This window comes from Daphnia magna, unplaced genomic scaffold (genome assembly GCF_020631705.1).
Source record: "Daphnia magna isolate NIES unplaced genomic scaffold, ASM2063170v1.1 Dm_contigs190, whole genome shotgun sequence".
NCBI lineage: Eukaryota > Metazoa > Arthropoda > Branchiopoda > Diplostraca > Daphniidae > Daphnia > Daphnia magna.
Window position 1 is genome coordinate 76,385 of NW_025533164.1, and position 22,528 is coordinate 98,912.

At 33.5% G+C, this 22,528-nt stretch overlaps 2 protein-coding genes, 2 long non-coding RNA genes and 1 pseudogene across 6 annotated transcripts; 3 read left to right on the forward strand and 2 right to left on the reverse strand.

Moving 5' to 3' along the window:
• The first annotated feature begins 903 nt into the window (after positions 1-903).
• On the forward strand, positions 904-1,588 carry LOC123467539. 2 transcript variants are annotated; one of them, XR_006641781.1, is made up of 2 exons: positions 904-1,048; positions 1,106-1,588. It is a non-coding gene; the product is annotated as an uncharacterized LOC123467539 (long non-coding RNA). The 2 variants fall into 2 exon arrangements; XR_006641780.1 differs by having other exon boundaries at positions 1,130-1,588.
• Positions 1,589-3,122: 1,534 nt separating this feature from the next.
• LOC123467538 lies at positions 3,123-3,636 on the forward strand. The gene is made up of 3 exons (XR_006641779.1): positions 3,123-3,320; positions 3,379-3,486; positions 3,554-3,636. It is a non-coding gene; the product is annotated as an uncharacterized LOC123467538 (long non-coding RNA).
• A 6,167-nt stretch (positions 3,637-9,803) lies between these two features.
• On the reverse strand, positions 9,804-10,721 carry LOC123466440 (cysteine proteinase 7-like). Its single transcript, XM_045167409.1, has 4 exons — positions 10,562-10,721; positions 10,419-10,505; positions 10,205-10,361; positions 9,804-10,147 (listed from the first exon to the last, which is right to left on the reverse strand). Exons 1-4 carry the CDS (start codon positions 10,571-10,573, stop codon positions 9,804-9,806), a joined length of 600 nt encoding a protein of 199 aa, XP_045023344.1. The 5' UTR covers positions 10,574-10,721.
• A 335-nt stretch (positions 10,722-11,056) lies between these two features.
• On the forward strand, positions 11,057-12,039 carry LOC123467537. 2 transcript variants are annotated; one of them, XM_045167403.1, is made up of 4 exons: positions 11,057-11,220; positions 11,297-11,385; positions 11,443-11,589; positions 11,644-12,039. In XM_045167403.1, the coding sequence occupies exons 1-4, from the start codon at positions 11,127-11,129 to the stop codon at positions 11,662-11,664; spliced, it is 351 nt and encodes a 116-aa protein (XP_045023338.1). In that variant the 5' UTR covers positions 11,057-11,126; the 3' UTR covers positions 11,665-12,039. The 2 variants fall into 2 exon arrangements, with proteins under 2 accessions (XP_045023338.1, XP_045023337.1); XM_045167402.1 differs by having other exon boundaries at positions 11,665-12,039.
• Positions 12,040-13,446: 1,407 nt separating this feature from the next.
• On the reverse strand, positions 13,447-15,085 carry LOC123467536 (annotated as a pseudogene).
• Between the last annotated feature and the right edge of the window lie 7,443 nt (positions 15,086-22,528).

Sequence of the window (22,528 nt, forward strand, 5' to 3'; positions counted from 1 at the left end):
AAGAGAGAACAGTGGAAAGGACAGAGAAAGAGAAAAGTATGCAATCAGGAAACAGGAAACAGGTAACAAATATCTTCAAAATATACACACAAATATTTAAAGATTTTTATGTTGTTTACATTAGAGGAAGAGAGAAAGACAATTTGATAATGAGAGCGTAGAGAGTGAAGAAGAATACAATGAAAGATTGGACAGCGGAATAGAGAATCAGGTAATAAATAGATACAATATATACACATAAGTTTAATATAATTTAAATTTACAATAGAAAATAGGAAAATCACACAACGAGACAGTAGAAAGCGAAGAAGATAACGACGAAAGATTGGAAAGGGGGATATGGAATCAGGTAGGAAGTATATAAAAACTAAAAAAAAACAAGTTTAAAAAGATTTTTTTAACTAAAAAGACAATAGGACAAACACGTAATGAGAGCGTAGAGAGCGATGAAGAAAATGATGAAAGATTAGACAGGGGAATATGGAATCAGGTAGGAAGTATATACAAACTAAAGAAAAACAAGTTTTAAAAGATTTTTTTAACAAAAAAGACAACAGGCGACAATGGGAATAATGAGAGAGTAGAGAGCGATGAAGAAAACGATGTAAGTTTGGACAGGGGTATATGGAATCATAATAAGATTTATATGCAAAACAAAAAAACAAGTTTAAAAAAATTTCTCTTTACAAAAAAGAAAATAGGAGAAACAGGTAATGTAGAAAGCGAAGAAGAATACGACGGAAGATGGGACAAAGGAATAGGGAGCCAGGTAAAAAAATATAGACAAAATATACAAACAAGTTTTAAAAATTTTATTTGCAATAAAACAGAAAATAAGACAATCAAATAACGAGAGCGTACGAAGCGAAGAAGAAAACTTTGAAATATGGGGGAAATGGGGAACAGGTAACAAATATATACAAAATAGAATTCAAATTTCAAAGATTGTTTGTTACAACATAACAAGGGTACAAAGCAAACAGACAATGACACTTTAGAAAACGAAGAAGAAGACGAGGAAGGATGGGACAAAGAAATAAAAAAACGGGTAACAAATATATACCAGAATAAACATACTAGTTTGAAACATTCTTTTTTATAATAGACAAACGATAAACAATTTTTGTAGATCCTAAATTGGCACAATTGCCTCATGTAAAAATAAACCGTCTGCCGTCATCTATTGCTCACCAGGAAAAAAGAACAGAAACAGGAAGAAGAGAAGGAAGAGGAGCAGGAAGAGGAACAGGAAGAGGATCAGGAAGAGGATCAGTATCAGGTTCAGGAACAGGTTTAGGAACAGGAACATGTACAGGAAGAGGAAGAGGGAGAGGGAGAGGGAGAGGAACAGGAACAGGAACAGGAACAGGAACAGGAAAAGGAAGAGGAACAGGAACAGGAACAGAAACAGAAACGGGAACAAGACGAGTAGGAAGACCATGAAAAGAAGAAAAACGTTTGTTGAAGCAGTAAAATTAACATTGTGCGTACTTTTTGTGTATGTTTAAAAATAACTGGCAGTAACCTAGTCCTTATTTTGATATTAATCCGGTCAGGCAAGAGGAATACAACGAATTCAGAAGCAGAAGATTTTTTAAAATTTTGATTAAAAATAAAAAATACGTCTTCTTCGGCAGTAATCTGGGCTTACCGACGGACGAATTATTTATAATTCCGGACTTATCGACAAATATATTTATTCTTAAGAGATAGCTTTGTCTTAAGTTAGTTGCACGTCATTTTTTAAAAAGGTTGGTTCATCTTTGAAAGAAAATGTATTTGTAAAATTTTTTTACATTCTACGAACCACAAATTTCACATCATTGTCAGCATGAGTTAGTAAGTCCTTCAAGGTCATTAATACTGGAACATTTTAATTTCAATTCGTTTGTAAATAGTTCATATTCAACCGCTAGATGACGAATTGGTAGAGAATATTTTGTTAAAGAAAATATATATGATGTAAAATCGACCATTCGCAGGTATGAATGAATTTAATTGGCTAATTAAATTTCCCGCACAATTTTTTCATCTGGTTAAAATTTTAATAAAATACAGGGAGACCCGGGTCGGATCGGGTTGCCCAAAACTTGATCCTCAACACGCCCCGAATGCCCTTATCAAAACCCACCCAAATATAAAGTAAAATGGAACCAGTTTTTAAAAAATTAACTTTACTTGAACGATTATTAATGAAATCAACAATTTTGAAACATAAGAAACAGCTATGTCTTAAGAAAATATATGGCCTATGAAAGCCTCGCTCAGGGCGTAAATCGATAAAATTATTTACAGTTAAAATTTAAAATTATGGTAAGTGTGATGAAATCTCCTGTTCAATAAAGCAACCGTTTAAGGTCTATAATTATTTAGAAAATAAAATAATGTTTTCTTAAGACAACCCTTCTTCTGTTACTTTGAGAAAAACCAAGACAAACCTGTGTCTTAACTTTGTGAGCATGTGTTGATTCTTTCACACTTACGAGTCATGACGTCACCGTTATCAAAATAATCGGTAATAACAAGCCAAAGTCTTTCAACTTAGGCTTTTTCGCAGAAGCGTCAATTATTGGCGTAAATAATTGGACCAATAAACTAGTTTTGAATTAGAGAGTAATTGGCATTCAACTATAAAAAACTAATTTACATATTTTTATATTTAAATATTTTTAATATAATCAATAAATAAATATTTTCTAAATATATTTAAATTTTCAATATAAAAAAATATATAAAAATCTACTGTTTAAAACATTTTGTTAAAGAAAAAACTTACTGTTTAGGGACTGTTATACAGCCTTCTGCACTGACTGCAATGCATTGACAGTTGTAAGGTTACGCAAACAAAAGCGAATTCACTGCCTAGGATTCGGCAACCAGCTAGGTAACAATTACGCAAATTAATTTTTTTATACTGTAATAGAATCAAATGAAAAAACCACTATACCACGTATCAAATTTTGACAGAATTTTGTACAAAATTTGAGGACGATTGGTCATTCAGGGAAGAAACGTATATGGAAATACATAATGGACATTAAACCTTCTGAGATCTACTACTATTACCCTACCCCCTATACCCCACACCCTAAAATTTTTATAGTCCTTCAGTATATATACTGTTCCGGCGAAATTATGTTTGTGTCGATTTATCGCAATCTGGCAACACTCTTTTCCATTTCTTTCCCGCTGTCAGAAATACGCCCTAACATTCGTCTGCCTCTCGTTTCTATGTCAGGTTGTCAGAGTTTGAGTTCTTCTAAATCACCGGCATTTACGTTTCTTTCTGTGATTTTGTTCCATTTTTCTGTCTAACAGAGGTGAGAAATGTCCCATATGTGTTTCCATATGTCTTGTACTAATTATCTATATCTGCAGCTCAACTGTCTTGAGATATTCTGCATTCTGTCAGTTTATTCCACTGTGTGATTCGTTCTATGGTCTACAAAGCTTGCAAGCAACTTATGTTTTGTCCTTGCTTCGCAGGTATAATTAGTGCTAGTCTTATTATATATTATGTTACATGTTCTTATTCTATCTTTGCCTCTTTCAGGCACCATCGTTAACTCTTACAGTCATACTGCCATTCTGGCAGACAAATCTTTACTCACAATACATTGAAGAGAAAACCACTACCGGCCTATGCTCTAATTTAGCTCTTGAACATTTGGTCCTTCGAACCGGAGCTTTAGTCAGTGAAGGTGGTGGCCAGCTTATTCTTCAGCCAACATCATTCTGCTACACGAGTCCTGTAGCCAGACCACTACTGCCAGCATTTACAACGTTGGCCTGTCATCATCCTGCTGTTCAAGTCCATCGTGTGCAGCCATTCTACACAGCCAACATCTATTGTTGGCCAGCCATCATCCTGCTACACGAGTCCTGTAGCCAGCCTACTACAGCCAGCATTTACAACGTTGGCCAGTCATATCACTGCTGCCCAGTTCTTCATGGTCAGCTGCTTCCCACATTCGTCATTGGTTCTTCATCCTTCTACTGTCCAGGCCTTCGTGGTCAGCTTGCGTCAACCAACGCTTCCCGTCAACGTGAGCTGTGTATTTACTCCACCCATATGCCTTATATGATTCATCCAACTAGATCAACCGAAGCCCAGGCAGCTCATGCCCAATCCGCTCAAGCCAATTCAGCCATGCCGAATCCTGGTTTCGGATCCAGCCAAGAAGAAGAAGAAGGTCGAAAGGTGAGCCCACCTGTTGGAGATGTCGAGCTCACAAAGAAGAGGAGAACCACCGTCCGCCGTCAGATCACCTCGACGATTCGACAGATTCGTGCCAGTATCGATCAGTGTGGATCGCGTGGAAGTATAGGTGGCCTCGTCAAACACCTCCAGAGCTTAGCAACAACAGCTACACTCTTGCACACTGACTTGCTAATAGTCGAAGATGCAAGTGAGACCGAAAGGCAAGAGGACAAACATTTGATGTATGTTCAACAGATAGGGGACGCGATCGCCGAAGCTGATGAACACCTGAAGTCAAGAGCTGACGAAGCCCCTTCGGTAGTGAACGGCGGACGCGCTAAGAGAGTGACAGAAGAGGAGATTCGCGCAGCAAAGCAACTGATCGAGCAGACCCGTACACTAGCAGAGCAGGCTCGAAAGCGAGCGGAGGAACTTCAGATTCAACAACAACAAGCAGAGGAGGCTCTCCAAGATCTACAGCAAGACGATGCCAACCCCGACAACTTCTCTTCCGTAAGCAATAGGGGCGGATCATTTACGAAATTGGCAGCAGATTGGAAACGAAAACAAGCTCAGCAGAATACCGCTCCCGACGATTGGATTGACGGTTATGCCAACGGAACATTGAAACCTATCTACACAGCTGGATCCCGATCGTCAGTGAAAGCAGACCTAGAGCCCTTTTCCGGAAGATCCCTGGACTGGTTCGCGTGGATCGACCTTTTCCGCGCTTTAGTTCACGACACAGCAAAATCACCAGGGGAAAAGTTGGCGCTGCTTCATCGTTACGTGAGAGGAGATTGTCTCGACGTGATCCATGGCCTAGGAGGAGGAGAAGGAGCTTATATTGAGGCTCTGATACGCCTCAAGGAGTCATGTGGTCGGCGCGATGTGATGCGGGCCGCTCATATACAAGCCATAGAAGGCCTCGAACTCAAAAACGATCCCGCCATCTTTAAAAGGTACGCTGAAAAGGTACGGACTCATCTGTTTGACCTCTCTCGTATCGGGGAGACGTCTTCTGCGGGATTGATTGAGAAGATTTGCTTGAGGCTTCAGCTACACGACCGTCTAGCATGGAACGATGGCCGAAAAGGAGGTTTGGAGACAAGAAGCTTAAATACGTTTGGAGTTTGGCTTTGTGAGAGAGCTGCTGCCTATCAAAACGCTTACAGTATAGCGGCTGAACAGACGACAGCGGCTCAGAAACCCAACGTACGCTTTGCTGCCCGTGCTAACCCAGTTTCTTCCAAACAATCATCCATGCCACAAACCTCATCGAAATCCGCTTCACGCTCGTTTTGTTTCAAGTGTGAAGGTGATCATAAACTCGAGATTTGCGGCGCCTTTAAATCATCTTCTGTAGGGGATCGTGTCGGCTTCTGTGCAAAGCATCGACTGTGTTTTGGTTGTCTGAAACCAAGACATTCGATCCGTTTCTGTCCTCAACGGAAGCCCTGTAGTCAATCCGGCTGCACCTTGTTTCATCACGCGCTACTACACGACGTCAATCGAGCTAATCCGGATACTTCCATCACTGCGCGCCCAGCTAGTCTACGCAGCGACATCGGAAGCAATCGAAGAGTGGCGATGGGAATGATGCGACTCAAGATACAAGATGCAGACGGCCACTGGATAACAGCGAATGTTTTCGTGGATGAAGGAAGCGACTCCACCTTGATGCGGCAAGGATTCGCCAAACTCCTGAAGCTTCGTGGCGCTCATCACATCCTTACCGTCGTCGGAGCCGGGAACGTCATCAACCATTACCCCTCCCAGCGAATCAGTTTCGGCATTAGAGACTCAGATGGATCTATCGTCACCATTACCTGCTCAACGTTACCAACCGTTGCCAGTGATACACCTGTAACCGATTGGCCAGTTCTAAAGAAACGTTGGAGCCATCTAGCTGATCTACCAGTGACGATGACAGGTGGTAAAGTGGACATATTAATCGGTACTGATCGTTCTCCTCTCGTCACAGCATTGGAATCAAGAATTGGCGGTGATTATACACACACTACTGTTTCACTAGTGACCACTACAAGTTTACTTGGACACACTTTGTTTTCAGTAGTGTTCACTGTATATTTACTGACACAAACTGCTGTTTTACTATAGTAATTGCTGTTTCACTACATTGGGCATTAATGCCACTATATTCTTACTTAGGCTCACATTGTTTTTACTGATTGCCAGTGTACTTCTACTTTATATATTTTTATGCATGTATTTTACGTGATATGCTTCACTCTCAATTTTTGGTTTCTACCTTTTTACTTTAACTTTAACTTAAACTTAAAGGTAAATTTTACTTCCCCATTTGAATTTGTCATATTTTATTTGCTTTTATACAACTATTTCCACTTTGGCTTTTTTAATTTGTTATTGAACATAAACATTTACTTTGTTATTTTGAAATATTTGGGTTAAATTAGCGATAAAAAAATGAAAAAGATATAAATTATAGTTTAAAATTAATATATAATTATTAAAAGTATGATTTAATTATTAACACATACTCAAATGTCTTAAATGTAAACATACTTTAGTTTTCAGTCAGAATTTTTTCTAAGTTCTTAACTGAATCCTCAATATAGTCAGGAAAATGTAGAATTAATATTATATAAAAATAGCTGAGTGGTTAAGGCGCTCTGTTACGATAGTTAGTGATGTCCAGTTCCGTGTTCAATCCCAACCGAAGACTTTTCTATTTCTCCGTTTTAGTCAATGGTAGACTAGTCCCTGAGGGTTACTTTTATTTTACAGCGTTCACTATAGTAAAATGATAGTTTATTGTGGCTACATTATAATTTTATTGTAGTGCAATATAGTACTTTTTTACCTGGGAGTGTATTCACATTGAATACAAGTATATTCGATGCTGTTTACATATAGAAGTAAAAAACCTCATGGTATAACAGTGTATTCACATTGAATACAAGTATATTTGATGCTGTTTACATATAGAAGTAAAAACTCATGGTATAACAGTGTATTCACATTGAATACAAGTATATTTGATGCTGTTTACATATAAGAACTAAAAACTCATGGTATAACAGTGTATTCACATTGAATACATGTAGTTTACATGCAGTTTATATAGAAGTAAAAACTCATTGGTATAACAGTGTATTCACATTGAATACAAGTATATTTGATGCTGTTTACATATAGAAGTAAAAACTCATGGTATAACAGTGTATTCACATTGAATACAATGTATATTCCATGCAGTTTACTATATAGAAGTAAAAACTCATGGTATAACAGTGTATTCACATTGAATACAAGTATATTCCATGCAGTTTACATATAGAAGTAAAAACTCATGGTATAACAGTGTATTCACATTGAATACAAGTATATTTGATGCTGTTTACATATAGAACTAAAAACTCATGGTATAACAGTGTATTCACATTGAATACAAGTATATTTGATGCTGTTTACATATAGAAGTAAAAACTCATGGTATAACAGTGTATTCACATTGAATACAAGTATATTTGATGCTGTTTACATATAGAACTAAAAACTCATGGTATAACAGTGTATTCACATTGAATACACGTATATTTGATGCTGTTTACATATAGAACTAAACACTCATGGTATAACAGTGTATTCACATTGAATACATGTATATTCCATGCAGTTTACGTATAGAAGTAAAAACTCATGGTATAACAGTGTATTCACATTGAATACAAGTATATTTGATGCTGTTTACATATAGAAGTAAAAACTCATGGTATAACAGTGTATTCACATTGAATACATGTATATTCCATGCAGTTTACATATAGAAGTAAAAACTCATGGTATAACAGTGTATTCACATTGAATACAAGTATATTCCATGCAGTTTACATATAGAAGTAAAAACTCATGGTATAACAGTGTATTCACATTGAATAAAAGTATATTTGATGCTGTTTACATATAGAACTAAAAACTCATGGTATAACAGTGTATTCACATTGAATACAAGTATATTTGATGCTGTTTACATATAGAAGTAAAAACTCATGGTATAACAGTGTATTCACATTGAATACAAGTATATTTGATGCTGTTTACATATAGAAGTAAAAACTCATGGTATAACAGTGTATTCACATTGAATACAAGTATATTTGATGCTGTTTACATATAGAAGTAAAAACTCATGGTATAACAGTGTATTCACATTGAATACAAGTATATTTGATGCTGTTTACATATAGAACTAAAAACTCATGGTATAACAGTGTATTCACATTGAATACATGTATATTCCATGCAGTTTACATATAGAAGTAAAAACTCATGGTATAACAGTGTATTCACATTGAATACAAGTATATTTGATGCTGTTTACATATAGAACTAAAAACTCATGGTATAACAGTGTATTCACATTGAATACAAGTATATTTGATGCTGTTTACATATAGAACTAAAAACTCATGGTATAACAGTGTATTCACATTGAATAGAAGTATATTTGATGCTGTTTACATATAGAACTAAAAACTCATGGTTTAACAGTGTATTCACATTGAATACAAGTATATTCCATGCAGTTTACATATAGAAGTAAAAACTCATGGTATAACCAACACATGCTCACAAAGTTAAGACACAGGTTTGTCTTGGTTTTTCTCAAAGTAACAGAAGAAGGGTTGTCTTAAGAAAACATTATTTTATTTTCTAAATAATTATAGACCTTAAACGGTTGCTTTATTGAACAGGAGATTTCATCACACTTACCATAATTTTAAATTTTAACTGTAAATAATTTTATCGATTTACGCCCTAAGCGAGGCTTTCATAGGCCATATATTTTCTTAAGACATAGCTCTTTCTTATGTTTCAAAATTGTTGATTTCATTAATAATCGTTCAAGTAAAGTTAATTTTGTAAAAACTGGTTCCATTTTACTTTATATTTGGGTGGGTTTTGATAAGGGCATTCGGGGCGTGTTGAGGATCAAGTTTTGGGCAACCCGATCCGACCCGGGTCTCCCTGAATTTTATTAAAATTTTAACCAGATGAAAAAATTGTGCGGGAAATTTAATTAGCCAATTAAATTCATTCATACCTGCGAATGGTCGATTTTACATCATATATATTTTCTTTAACAAAATATTCTCTACCAATTCGTCATCTAGCGGTTGAATATGAACTATTTACAAACGAATTTAAATTAAAATGTTCCAGTATTAATGACCTTGAAGGACTTACTAACTCATGCTGACAATGATGTGAAATTTGTGGTTCGTAGAATGTAAAAAAATTTTACAAATACATTTTCTTTCAAAGATGAACCATTCTTTTTAAAAAATGACGTGCAACTAACTTAAGACAAAGCTATCTCTTAAGAATAAATATATTTGTCGATAAGTCCGGAATTATAAATAATTCGTCCGTCGGTAAGCCCAGATTACTGCCGAAGAAGACGTTTTATTTATTTTTTTAATCAAAATGTTAAAAAATCTTCTGCTTCTGAATTCGTTGTATTCCTCTTGCCTGACCGGATTAATATCAAAATAAGGACTAGGTTACTGCCAGTTATTTTTTTAAACATACACAAAAAGTACGCACAATGTTAATTTTACTGCTTCAACAAACGTTTTTCTTCTTTTCGTGGTCTTCCTACTCGTCTTGTTCCCGTTTCTGTTTCTGTTCCTGTTCTTATTCCTCTTCCTTTTCCTGTTCTTGTTCCTGTTCCTGTTCCTCTCCCTCTCCCTCTCCCTCTCCCTCTCCCTCTTCCTGTACATGTTCCTGTTCCTAAACCTGTTCCTGAACCTGATACTGATCCTCTTCCTGATCCTCTTCCTGTTCCTCTTCCTGCTCCTTTTCCTTCTCCTCTTCCTGTTTCTGTTCTTTTTTCCTGGTGAGCAATAGATGACAGCAGACGGCTTATTTTTACATGAGGCAATTGTGCCAATTTAGGATCTACAAAAATTGTTTATCTTTATTTCCATTCTGTGTAGTTTATGTGAATAATAGTACCTCTATTTTCAATTGCCAATTTTGAACGCGTAACCGCCCCGATTCTGTCCGCGAATGATCGATTCGCTTTGACCGTGATTTCATACGATTCAGCCTCAGCAGCAGCCGTCTCGCTGGCCTCGGAAGCGTCAGTCGACGGATGCCTTCTTTCCTCTTTCTATTATAAAAAAGAATGTTTCAAACTAGTATGTTTATTCTGGTATATATTTGTTACCCGTTTTTTCATTTCTTTTTCCCATCCTTCCTCGTCTTTTTCTTCGTTTTGTACTATTTCATTATCTGATTCCCTTCCTTCTTTTTTCTGTTGTAAATAACAATGTTTACAACTTGTATGTTTATTTTGTATATATTTGTTACCTGTTTTCCCATGCCTTTGCTCCTTCCTTCCTCGTCTTCTTCTTCGTTTTCTAAAGTGTCATTGTCTGTTTGCTTTGTACCCTTGTTATGTTGTAACAAACAATCTTTGAAATTTGAATTCTATTTTGTATATATTTGTTACCTGTTCCCCCACGGAGCTTGGAACGGTACTGCGCGGAAGTCAACGTGGAAATGGGAGGGGTCAGAAGTGTTGGAATTTGACACAACATGGCAAACATGGTCTCCCCGTACGTACGGGCATGTCCGTACCAAAAAACGTCGCATTTCTAGCCTTCTCATTGGCTCACAGGCTTCAGAGGGACGGGCAATTTATTTTTTATTTTGTTTTTCTTTCTCGGTTTTTAATGGCCGCTTCGCTCTGGCACATACAGTTGCTTTTTAGTATCATTCCTGTTTATTCAAGTGCAACTGTCAGGTGTCAAAATACTAGCAATTTATAATAATTACAATTCAAATTCAAATTCTCAAATTTCAATTCTCAAATTACAATTCTCACATTACAATTCTCAAATTGCAATTCTCACCTCAAATTTAATCTCCTCTCATGGAATTTACTCCACAACAAAGTGCTTCAACATCCCGTCTGAAATTATGCAAAGAGTATTTCCCAATGTCCCCTGATATTTTTAATGCAACAGGTAATTGATTGTTATGTCCGCGTGTTATGTTTTTTAATAGTGATTAATAATCTACCCTCTCCCTCTTGATATAAAGACTCGGATCAAGAAGAATCATCATTGGCCGATGGTTCTGCCAACTCATGTTCTTCAAATCAGACAAGTGAAGATATCGAAGACAATGAAGTAACCTATTACAAACAGTGACATGATTTGATTCTATATGTGTGTTTGATTTTTCAGGTTGCATTTCTTCGAAGAAGAATTCAAGTGTTGGAGATTGAAAACAGGTCCCTTTATAGAAAAATTGACGATATGGAAAAGAAGGAAAAGAAGATTGCAGAACACAATAAAGTGAATGTTAAGAGACCAAGAACAAGTCATTTATTGGTAAGATAGTTGTCAAACATTTATTTTCCTATTTTCATTCATGTAAATTTCAAGGTTCCTTTACTACACGCATAGACTGTGGAAATCGAGAAATCGGAGCTGGACGAAGTGTTGGTTGTTGCCAAAGCTTCACGTGAAAATTTAAATGCTACTGTCAATCGGCTTTTAGAAGCTGTCTACTCCAAAACCTTTTTAGGAAGTCATTCGTTATCTGGGGGAGTGCCGAAAACAAAGAAAAAGAAAAAAATGTCTACCCATCCAAATCAGACGGTCAAGCCAGGTCTTCCAACATTTACTGTAATATCTTCTTTTTTAGAACAAAGTTGAGGCCCAGAGAGCTACAATTGTCAAGCAACCTGCACTCCTGCAGCAATCAAACGTGTAGACTGTTTTTAAAAGTATTGATTATTGGAATGTCATGATGCAAATACATTTCAAATTTTAAAACAATTCAAACTTTTATTCAAAATATGTTATAGAATACCAAAATATCACAAAAAAACATTTATGGGACAATTGAAACAAATTAGGATTGCTTCACAACAAAAACTTAAACTTTTTTTTACTTAAACAAATTATAGCTTTTTTGCATAAGTTTAAAAACAGTTCTGCATTTTTCTTGCAATCTTGCAAAAACAATTTGAACAATTATGGGACAATTAAAACAATTATTGAGTAAAATATAACAAAAAACGAACAAAAATTGAAAAGATATAATGTGTCATGACCGGCATGACTTAATTTTGAGCAACTTGTAAAGCAGACAACCAGATTGCTAGCATGTCATTTTTGAAAGCAATGTTGCCACTCTTGGTCAAAGCGATTTTAGCGAAGGCGGAAGAAAGAGATCTAAAAAAATGAATTAAAATTTTAAACAGCTTCGATTCAATTGAAATTTATATCCTATGAAAGCTCTTAATCGGATACGTATTTTTCTGTGAATATATAATGGGTAATTCAATTTCATAACTTGTAAATTAAAATTTTAAGTTATGGTAGTAAATTACTCACTAGTACGGAACTGTCTATGTTTTTCAAAAATTTATTTACAGCTTAAATATATCTCAAAAAGCCTAAAACTTTACATAATTCGATAGCTCTTGATGAGATCTATCTTTTCATATAAAATTTATTTAAAAATGTCAATAATATCGAAATCCCCTGAAAACGGATTTTTTTACTCATACTTTTATAGCGACCCAGTTCTGTAGGCGACTCTGTAGACAAAACGGAAGAACTTTTGTATGAGAAACTTTTACTTTTTACATTTTTATAATAAATATTATATATTTAGATAGATCTCCTTAAGAACTATCAAATTTCGTGATGTTTTACGCATTTTTAGATGTATTATAGCTTCAAATAAATCATTTACAAAAATAGACAGTTCCGTACAAGGGAGTAAATTACTGTCATAAAACAAAACACATCTCTTTCGGCTGACAACTAGTCTATATCGCTTACGACTATAGGTACCTTATGCGAAAATGAATTTTCCATCCATTCGCCCGGATAAGTCTTGTCTCCTTACATACCAACACCTTCACCAGCGCGAGAATTTAAATTATTATAAACCGAAGTCATTAAACTTCGCAGTGAATAATCATCAGCAATTGGTTGATATTTAGTGTATTGTGCACTTCAAGAATATTTGTATTTTACAAATTATTCAAATATATAGAAATAACAAAAAAATGACTCTTCAAGTAATTTATTGGGTTTACAATGACAACATACATTCTTTAGATGCCCGACTGAACTGACTTCTGTTGATTGAACCACGCTGAAAATTAAAACAAGAACACTTTAAATTTAGTACTGGAAAAACATGATAAAAACACCTTACTCGGCGAGTGTCTTCTGATAATCCTTCTAGGCACTCCAAAAATTTTTTTCTGAACTGCTAGGTAAATTATGCTTAATAAGATACCACAGTCTCAAAACCTCAACGGAATATAAAAAGTTGAGAGCCTTTGGATTCCCTGGCATGAAATTGGATTGGACATATTCGTGAATAGTTGCATCAACTTTGGCGTGACATTCCAGGCATGAGAATATAGATGACTTGCATTCAAAACGCCCTTCTGAAGTGACGACGATTACTACACGAGATCCTGATTCAATGTGTACAGCAGGTGAACCACACAAAGTACATTGATGGGGTTTAAAACAGGGGACTGGAACATCTGAAACAAAATAATAAATAATAATTTAAAAGCAATAAGATGAGAAAATACTGTTGTACCTTTCTCTACGAGTTTCCCAGTGGAATCCACAAATTCCATAGTTTTCAAGGAGTACCAACTATCGCTGGAAACTAACCATCGATTATGAAATGGTTGCTGGGCATGAAAGGAAAAATCACAGTCCCCACAATAATGTTTTTTGCATGTCAAACACCTGATAGCTCTCCCTCCAGAAAGTGACTGCGAGCAGTTATCACACTGAATTACCAATGGATAAGCCTGCTTTGAAAGGAAATTGTCGTAAACAGATTCTCTGACTCCCTCCCACAAAGAATCCATGTTTTCCATTCTTTCTGCCCAAGAAGCACCCTTTGCGTTTTCATTTTCTGGGTAGCAGCTTGAAGGAATATCATTAAAAATAGTTGTTACATCAACAATCATTTTCAACAATTGTTCACCACCTGTGCACAAGAATAAAAACAAATTTAAAAAGAATACGAGGGATAATAAATAAGATCACTTAAAACTGACTTTGTGCAAGCTTTTCTTGACGGGAAACATCAAACCTATCATCAAGTTGAGTAATATCACTTTCCAATGCAGTTGAAAACACATTTGCAGAAGGAGAACTAACACTATTATCAGGATTATCCATGCGAGGTTTCTTTGTAGCTAATGATTTAGCTGTTTTCTTCCTTTTTGTAGATTCACTATTTTCTGGTGAACGCAAAGCACCCAAACAACGAGGTCTTGACGAGGGTTCACCCTCGGCTTTCACGGCTTCCTTTCTTTTTTAGTTGTTTCTCTTCTGCGTGCATTTCTTCTTAACTCGCGAGCAGTAGGCACCTTTTTAAAAATGACGTTTCCATCCATTTTTAATGAAAGCAGGCGGCCATTAAAAACCGAGAAAGAAAAACAAAACAAAAAATAAATTGCCCGTCCCTCTGAAGCCTGTGAGCCAATGAGAAGGCTAGAAATGCGACGTTTTTTGGTACGGACATGCCCGTACGTACGTGGAGACCATGTTGGTTGAGAAAGACGACGAAATCTAAGAGAGTTGTCGCCGTTCCCCACCAGACGACACTAGCGGTATAGCAGACGAATTCACATTTTCATTTCTTGGCCCGTAAATACGTTTGTCAAATAGTTTCCGTTCAATAACAAACATATTTACAATGGAAAGAGCAAGTTCATCATCAAGAGATTCAGAAAATTCATCATCAAGTGATTTAGAAAGTTCATCATCAAATGATGCAGAAAACTCATCAGACAGTGATTCGGAAACCTCGTCAACAGAACAGAAAGGCAAGTGCATTGATTCCAAGAGAAAGAGGGGTTTTTCTTCTTTTTCTAAGTCTAAGGCAAATAAAAAGAAACCAAAACCGTACAAAAACCTACTGCCGGAAAGTGCTTTACAATTTCTGGAACAGAATTTGAATTTGAAACATCTGATGAGGAAACTGACAATTCTTACACAAAATTTGAATTTTCTGATGAGGAGACTGAAACACATTCTAGTGACTCTGATGATTATTAAATAAACGTAAAAAATACAAACTTAATTATAAATCTATGAAAATAAAATTAATAAAAAAATTTATATTTTAAATTAACTTAACTTGAAAAAAAATTAGTTAATCAACTTAAATTTTTCAATAAACATAAGACAAAGCTAAGTCTTAAGAAAATGTAGCTTCAATAGCCTCGCTTCGCTCTTTTTCGCAAACTAAGTTACAAAAAATGAATTTAAATCGATAAAAATGAAACAAAGTAATAAAACCAACAATTTATAATTACTTTTCCTTGAATAAAAAGAAAAATCAATGAAATTACTAAGTTTTTAACATAAGACAAAGCTTTGTTTTAAGATATAGCATTTATGATATATATATGATACTGTCCTGCAACTGAAAACACCTCGAATTAAGCGTGATAAAATCAATTGCTCAATGCAACAACCATATCAGTTCTAAAATCATAAAAAAATTAAAAACATTTGTTTTCTTAAGACAACCCTTCTTCTGTTACTTTCGGAAAAATCCAGACAAACCTGTGTCTTAAGTTTGTGAGCATACGTTGGGTATAACAGTGTATTCACATTGAATACAAGTATATTTGATGCTGTTTACATATAGAACTAAAAACTCATGGTATAACAGTGTATTCACATTGAATACAACTATATTCCATGCAGTTTACATATAGAAGTAAAAACTCATGGTATAACAGTGTATTCACATTGAATACAAGTATATTCCATGCAGTTTACATATAGAAGTAAAAACTCATGGTATAACAGTGTATTCACATTGAATACAAGTATATTTGATGCTGTTTACATATAGAACTAAAAACTCATGGTATAACAGTGTATTCACATTGAATACAAGTATATTTGATGCTGTTTACATATAGAACTAAAAACTCATGGTATAACAGTGTATTCACATTGAATACATGTATATTCCATGCAGTTTACATATAGAAGTATAAACTCATGGTATAACAGTGTATTCACATTGAATACAAGTATATTTGATGCTGTTTACATATAGAACTAAAAACTCATGCTATAACAGTGTATTCACATTGAATACATGTATATTCCATGCAGTTTACATATAGAAGTAAAAACTCATGGTATAACAGTGTATTCACATTGAATAAAAGTATATTTGATGCTGTTTACATATAGAACTAAAAACTCATGGTATAACAGTGTATTCACATTGAATACAAGTATATTCCATGCAGTTTACATATAGAAGTAAAAACTCATGGTATAACAGTGTATTCACATTGAATACAAGTATATTCCATGCAGTTTACATATAGAAGTAAAAACTCATGGTATAACAGTGTATTCACATTGAATACAAGTATATTTGATGCTGTTTACATATAGAACTAAACACTCATGGTATAACAGTGTATTCACATTGAATACATGTATATTCCATGCAGTTTACGTATAGAAGTAAAAACTCATGGTATAACAGTGTATTCACATTGAATACAAGTATATTTGATGCTGTTTACATATAGAAGTAAAAACTCATGGTATAACAGTGTATTCACATTGAATACATGTATATTCCATGCAGTTTACATATAGAAGTAAAAACTCATGGTATAACAGTGTATTCACATTGAATACAAGTATATTCCATGCAGTTTACATATAGAAGTAAAAACTCATGGTATAACAGTGTATTCACATTGAATAAAAGTATATTTGATGCTGTTTACATATAGAACTAAAAACTCATGGTATAACAGTGTATTCACATTGAATACTAGTATATTTGATGCTGTTTACATATAGAAGTAAAAACTCATGGTATAACAGTGTATTCACATTGAATACAAGTATATTTGATGCTGTTTACATATAGAACTAAAAACTCATGGTATAACAGTGTATTCACATTGAATACAAGTATATTCCATGCAGTTTACATATAGAAGTAAAAACTCATGGTATAACAGTGTATTCACATTGAATACAAGTATATTCCATGCAGTTTACATATAGAAGTAAAAACTCATGGTATAACAGTGTATTCACATTGAATACAAGTATATTTGATGCTGTTTACATATAGAACTAAACACTCATGGTATAACAGTGTATTCAATTGAATACAGGTATATTCCATGCAGTTTACAGTATAGAAGTAAAAACTCATGGTATAACAGTGTATTCACATTGAATACAAGTATATTTGATGCTGTTTACATATAGAAGTAAAAACTCATGGTATAACAGTGTATTCACATTGAATACAAGTATATTTGATGCTGTTTACATATAGAACTAAAAACTCATGGTATAACAGTGTATTCACATTGAATACATGTATATTCCATGCAGTTTATATATAGAAGTAAAAACTCATGGTATAACAGTGTATTCACATTGAATACAAGTATATTTGATGCTGTTTACATATAGAACTAAAAACTCATGGTATAACAGTGTATTCACATTGAATACAAGTATATTCCATGCAGTTTACATATAGAAGTAAAAACTCATGGTAAAACAGTGTATTCACATTGAATACAAGTATATTTGATGCTGTTTACATATAGAAGTAAAAACTCATGGTATAACAGTGTATTCACATTGAATACAAGTATATTTGATGCTGTTTACATATAGAAGTAAAAACTCATGGTATAACAGTGTATTCACATTGAATACAAGTATATTCCATGCAGTTTACATATAGAAGTAAAAACTCATGGTATAACAGTGTATTCACATTGAATACAAGTATATTCCATGCTGTTTACATATAGAAGTAAAAACTCATGGTATAACAGTGTATTCACATTGAATACAAGTATATTTGATGCTGTTTTTAGAATAAACAGTATAGAATACTAAATTCATGGTATAACAGTGTATTCACATTGAATACAAGTATATTTGATGCTGTTTACATATAGAAGTAAAAACTCATGGTATAACAGTGTATTCACATTGAATACAAGTATATTTGATGCTGTTTACATATAGAACTAAAACCTCATGGTATAACAGTGTATTCACATTGAATAAAGTATATTTTTACATATAGAACTAAAAACTCATGGTATAACAGTGTATTCACATTGAATACAAGTATATTTGATGCTGTTTACATATAGAACTAAAAACTCATGGTATAACAGTGTATTCACATTGAATACAAGTATATTTGATGCAGTTTACATATAGAAGTAAAAACTCATGGTATAACAGTGTATTCACATTGAATACAAGTATATTTCATGCTGTTTACATATAGAAGTAAAAACTCATGGTATAACAGTGTATTCACATTGAATACAAGTATATTTGATGCTGTTTACATATAGAAGTATAAAACTCATGGTATAACAGTGTATTCACATTGAATACAAGTATATTTGATGCTGTTTACATATAGAAGTAAAAACTCATGGTATAACAGTGTATTCACATTGAATACAAGTATATTCCATGCTGTTTACATATAGAAGTAAAAACTCATGGTATAACAGTGTATTCACATTGAATACAAGTATATTTGATGCAGTTTACATATAGAACTAAAAACTCATGGTATAACAGTGTATTCACATTGAATACAAGTATATTCCATGCAGTTTACATATAGAAGTAAAAACTCATGGTATAACAGTGTATTCACATTGAATACAAGTATATTTGATGCTGTTTACATATAGAACTAAAAACTCATGGTATAACAGTGTATTCACATTGAATACAAGTATATTTGATGCTGTTTACATATAGAAGTAAAAACTCATGGTATAACAGTGTATTCACATTGAATACAAGTATATTTGATGCTGTTTACATATAGAACTAAAAACTCATGGTATAACAGTGTATTCACATTGAATACAAGTATATTCCATGCTGTTTACATATAGAAGTAAAAACTCATGGTATAACAGTGTATTCACATTGAATACAAGTATATTTGATGCTGTTTACATATAGAAAGTAAAAACTCATGGTATAACAGTGTATTCACATTGAATACAAGTATATTCCATGCTGTTTACATATAGAAGTAAAAACTCATGGTATAACAGTGTATTCACATTGAATACAAGTATATTTCCATGCAGTTTACATATAGAAGTAAAAACTCATGGTATAACAGTGTATTCACATTGAATACAAGTATATTCCATGCAGTTTACATATAGAAGTAAAAACTCATGGTATAACAGTGTATTCACATTGAATACAAGTATATTTGATGCTGTTTACAAATAGAAGTAAAAACTCATGGTATAACAGTGTATTCACATTGAATACAAGTATATTTGATGCAGTTTACATATAGAAGTAAAAACTCATGGTATAACAGTGTATTCACATTGAATACAAGTATATTCCTTGCTGTTTACATATAGAAGTAAAAACTCATGGTATAACAGTGTATTCACATTGAATACAAGTATATTTGATGCTGTTTACAAATAGAAGTAAAAACTCATGGTATAACAGTGTATTCACATTGAATACAAGTATATTTGATGCTGTTTACATATAGAAGTAAAAACTCATGGTATAACAGTGTATTCACATTGAATACAAGTATATTCCATGCTGTTTACATATAGAAGTAAAAATTCATGGTATAACAGTGTATTCACATTGAATACAAGTATATTTCATGCAGTTTACATATAGAAGTAAAAACTCATGGTATAACAGTGTATTCACATTGAATACAAGTATATTCCATGCAGTTTACATATAGAAGTAAAAACTCATGGTATAACAGTGTATTCACATTGAATACAAGTATATTTGATGCTGTTTACAAATAGAAGTAAAAACTCATGGTATAACAGTGTATTCACATTGAATACAAGTATATTTGATGCTGTTTACATATAGAAGTAAAAACTCATGGTATAACAGTGTATTCACATTGAATACAAGTATATTTGATGCTGTTTACATATAGAAGTAAAAACTCATGGTATAACAGTGTATTCACATTGAATACAAGTATATTCCATGCTGTTTACATATAGAAGTAAAAACTCATGGTATAACAGTGTATTCACATTGAATACAAGTATATTTGATGCTATTTACTTCAAGACTCATGGTATAACAGTGTATTCACATTGAATACAAGTATATTCCATGCAGTTTACATATAGAAGTAAAAACTCATGGTATAACAGTGTATTCACATTGAATACAAGTATATTTGATGCTGTTTACATATAGAAGTAAAAACTCATGGTATAACAGTGTATTCACATTGAATACAAGTATATTTGATGCTGTTTAGTAAAAACTCATGGTATAACAGTGTATTCACATTGAATACAAGTATATTCCATGCAGTTTACATATAGAAGTAAAAACTCATGGTATAACAGTGTATTCACATGGAATACAAGTTTATTTGATGCTGTTCACATATAGAAGTAAAAACTCATGGTATAACAGTGTATTCACATTGAATACAAGTATATTTGATTCTATTTACTTAAAGACTCATGGTATAACAGTGTATTCACATTGAATACAAGTAGGGTAAAAACGCGAATTCGGACACCGTTTTGGCTAAGAGGCTTCCTTATGGGAAATGTGTGTATGGCCGATCTGCTAATTTCGGACAAATTTTCTAATTCACCGGACATTTTTGCTAATTTTGGACAGTAATATTTTTAAAAACTAATTGATTCATTCGATTCAAATTTTTTATTCTTAATCGAATTGCTTAAGACATTAAAGGGGATGCAAGGAGAAAAAAACGAGATATTAATGATTAAAGTAATCATAACAATGATCTGTCAAAATGAAATGTCGTCTGCCCAAATCCAAATTACACTAGATCGCCACTCTTCCAAAACATAGAATTCCATTTAATTAATACACCTATTAATTTATCTCAATAAGTAGCCAATAGTTTAAAAATTAATAGATATAAATTTCAAAATTTTTAAGTGGTGAAAATTTCAAGAAAATTGCGTTGAAATTACGGCAAGTTTGGCTTAATGTCCGATATTACAAATCATAAAAATGCCTCCTAAATTGACATTTCATCGACCATTATTGATATCACTACATTCGTTAGGATGGCCTCTGTTGAACTGTGGAAATCGTAATGTTTAAAGTCTTGGTATATTTATAAAATGAGTGATTGCGTTTCTCCTTTTTCACCTAAGCCACCGTGTTGCTAATTCCGGACAGCAGACTACAGCAGACGACACAAAATGACATGCTATTTATTTCAAAGAATTAATACTATAATAGCTCAGCGGTAGAGTACATTGCTGTCAACAATGGGTTCGTTGGTTCAACATTCATGGTGGATAAACAATTTTTTTATTTCCTTATATTTTGTGTACTTAGGGAAAACTTTGAATCACTTAATATGTCTTTAACTTACGTTAACCTTATTAATATTCATATGGTTAGATACCCTGAAAGTGCCTTTACAAAGAAGTTCAATTTGTTGTCCATGTTTGATGAAAAATGTTCATCCAATTCGCGATTGCATTCTCATTTTTTTACATAAGCTCCCGTGTTGCTAATTCCGGACAGTACACTGCAGCAGAAGGCACAAAATGACATGGTTTTTATTTGACTACGAAAACAAACGTGATAGCTTAGTGGCAAGGTGTTGGGCTGCAATCTGAAAGGTCTTTGGTACAATACTTGTGTAGTACCTTATAAATATTTTTTTCAAATTTTCTTTTTTGCCTATTATTGGAACATTTTTTAAATCACTTAATATCTCTTAAACTTACATTAACCTTGCTAATTTTTGAATGGTTAGATTCCCTAAAGTGTCTTTTGCAAAACACCTCAATTTTTATTTCATTTTGGATGGAAAATGTTTATCCGATTCGCGATTGCAATTTTAATTTTTTTGCATAATTTCCTGTGTTGCTAATTCCGGACACTACACTGCAGCAAAAGGCACAAAATGACATCCTTTTTATTTAACTATATATACAACAGTGATAGCTTAGTGGTAAGGTGTTGCGCTGTGAATTGAAAGGGCTTTGGTTCAATACTCGTATAGTCTATCATAAAATTTATTTATTGTCAAATTTTCGTTTTTTGCGTATTATTGGAACATTTTTTAAATCGCTTAATATTTCCTAAACTTACATTAACCTCACTAATATTTGTATGGTTAGATTCCCTGAAGTGTCCTTTGCAAGACAGCTCAAGTTTTATTCCATTTTGAATGGAAAATGTTCATCCAATTCAC

Coding starts and splice junctions, on each gene's coding strand:
- LOC123467537 (XM_045167402.1), top strand. CDS start 11,127: ATGGAATTTACTCCACAACAAAGTGCTTCAACATCCCGTCTGAAATTA. Junction 11,221..11,296: donor TGATATTTTTAATGCAACAG/GTAATTGATTGT, acceptor CTTGATATAAAG/ACTCGGATCAAGAAGAATCA. Junction 11,386..11,442: donor AAGATATCGAAGACAATGAA/GTAACCTATTAC, acceptor TTGATTTTTCAG/GTTGCATTTCTTCGAAGAAG.
- LOC123466440 (XM_045167409.1), bottom strand. Junction 10,362..10,418: donor AAAAAGAAATGAAAAAACGG/GTAACAAATATA, acceptor TTTTTATAATAG/AAAGAGGAAAGAAGGCATCC. Junction 10,148..10,204: donor ATTGGCAATTGAAAATAGAG/GTACTATTATTC, acceptor CAATTTTTGTAG/ATCCTAAATTGGCACAATTG.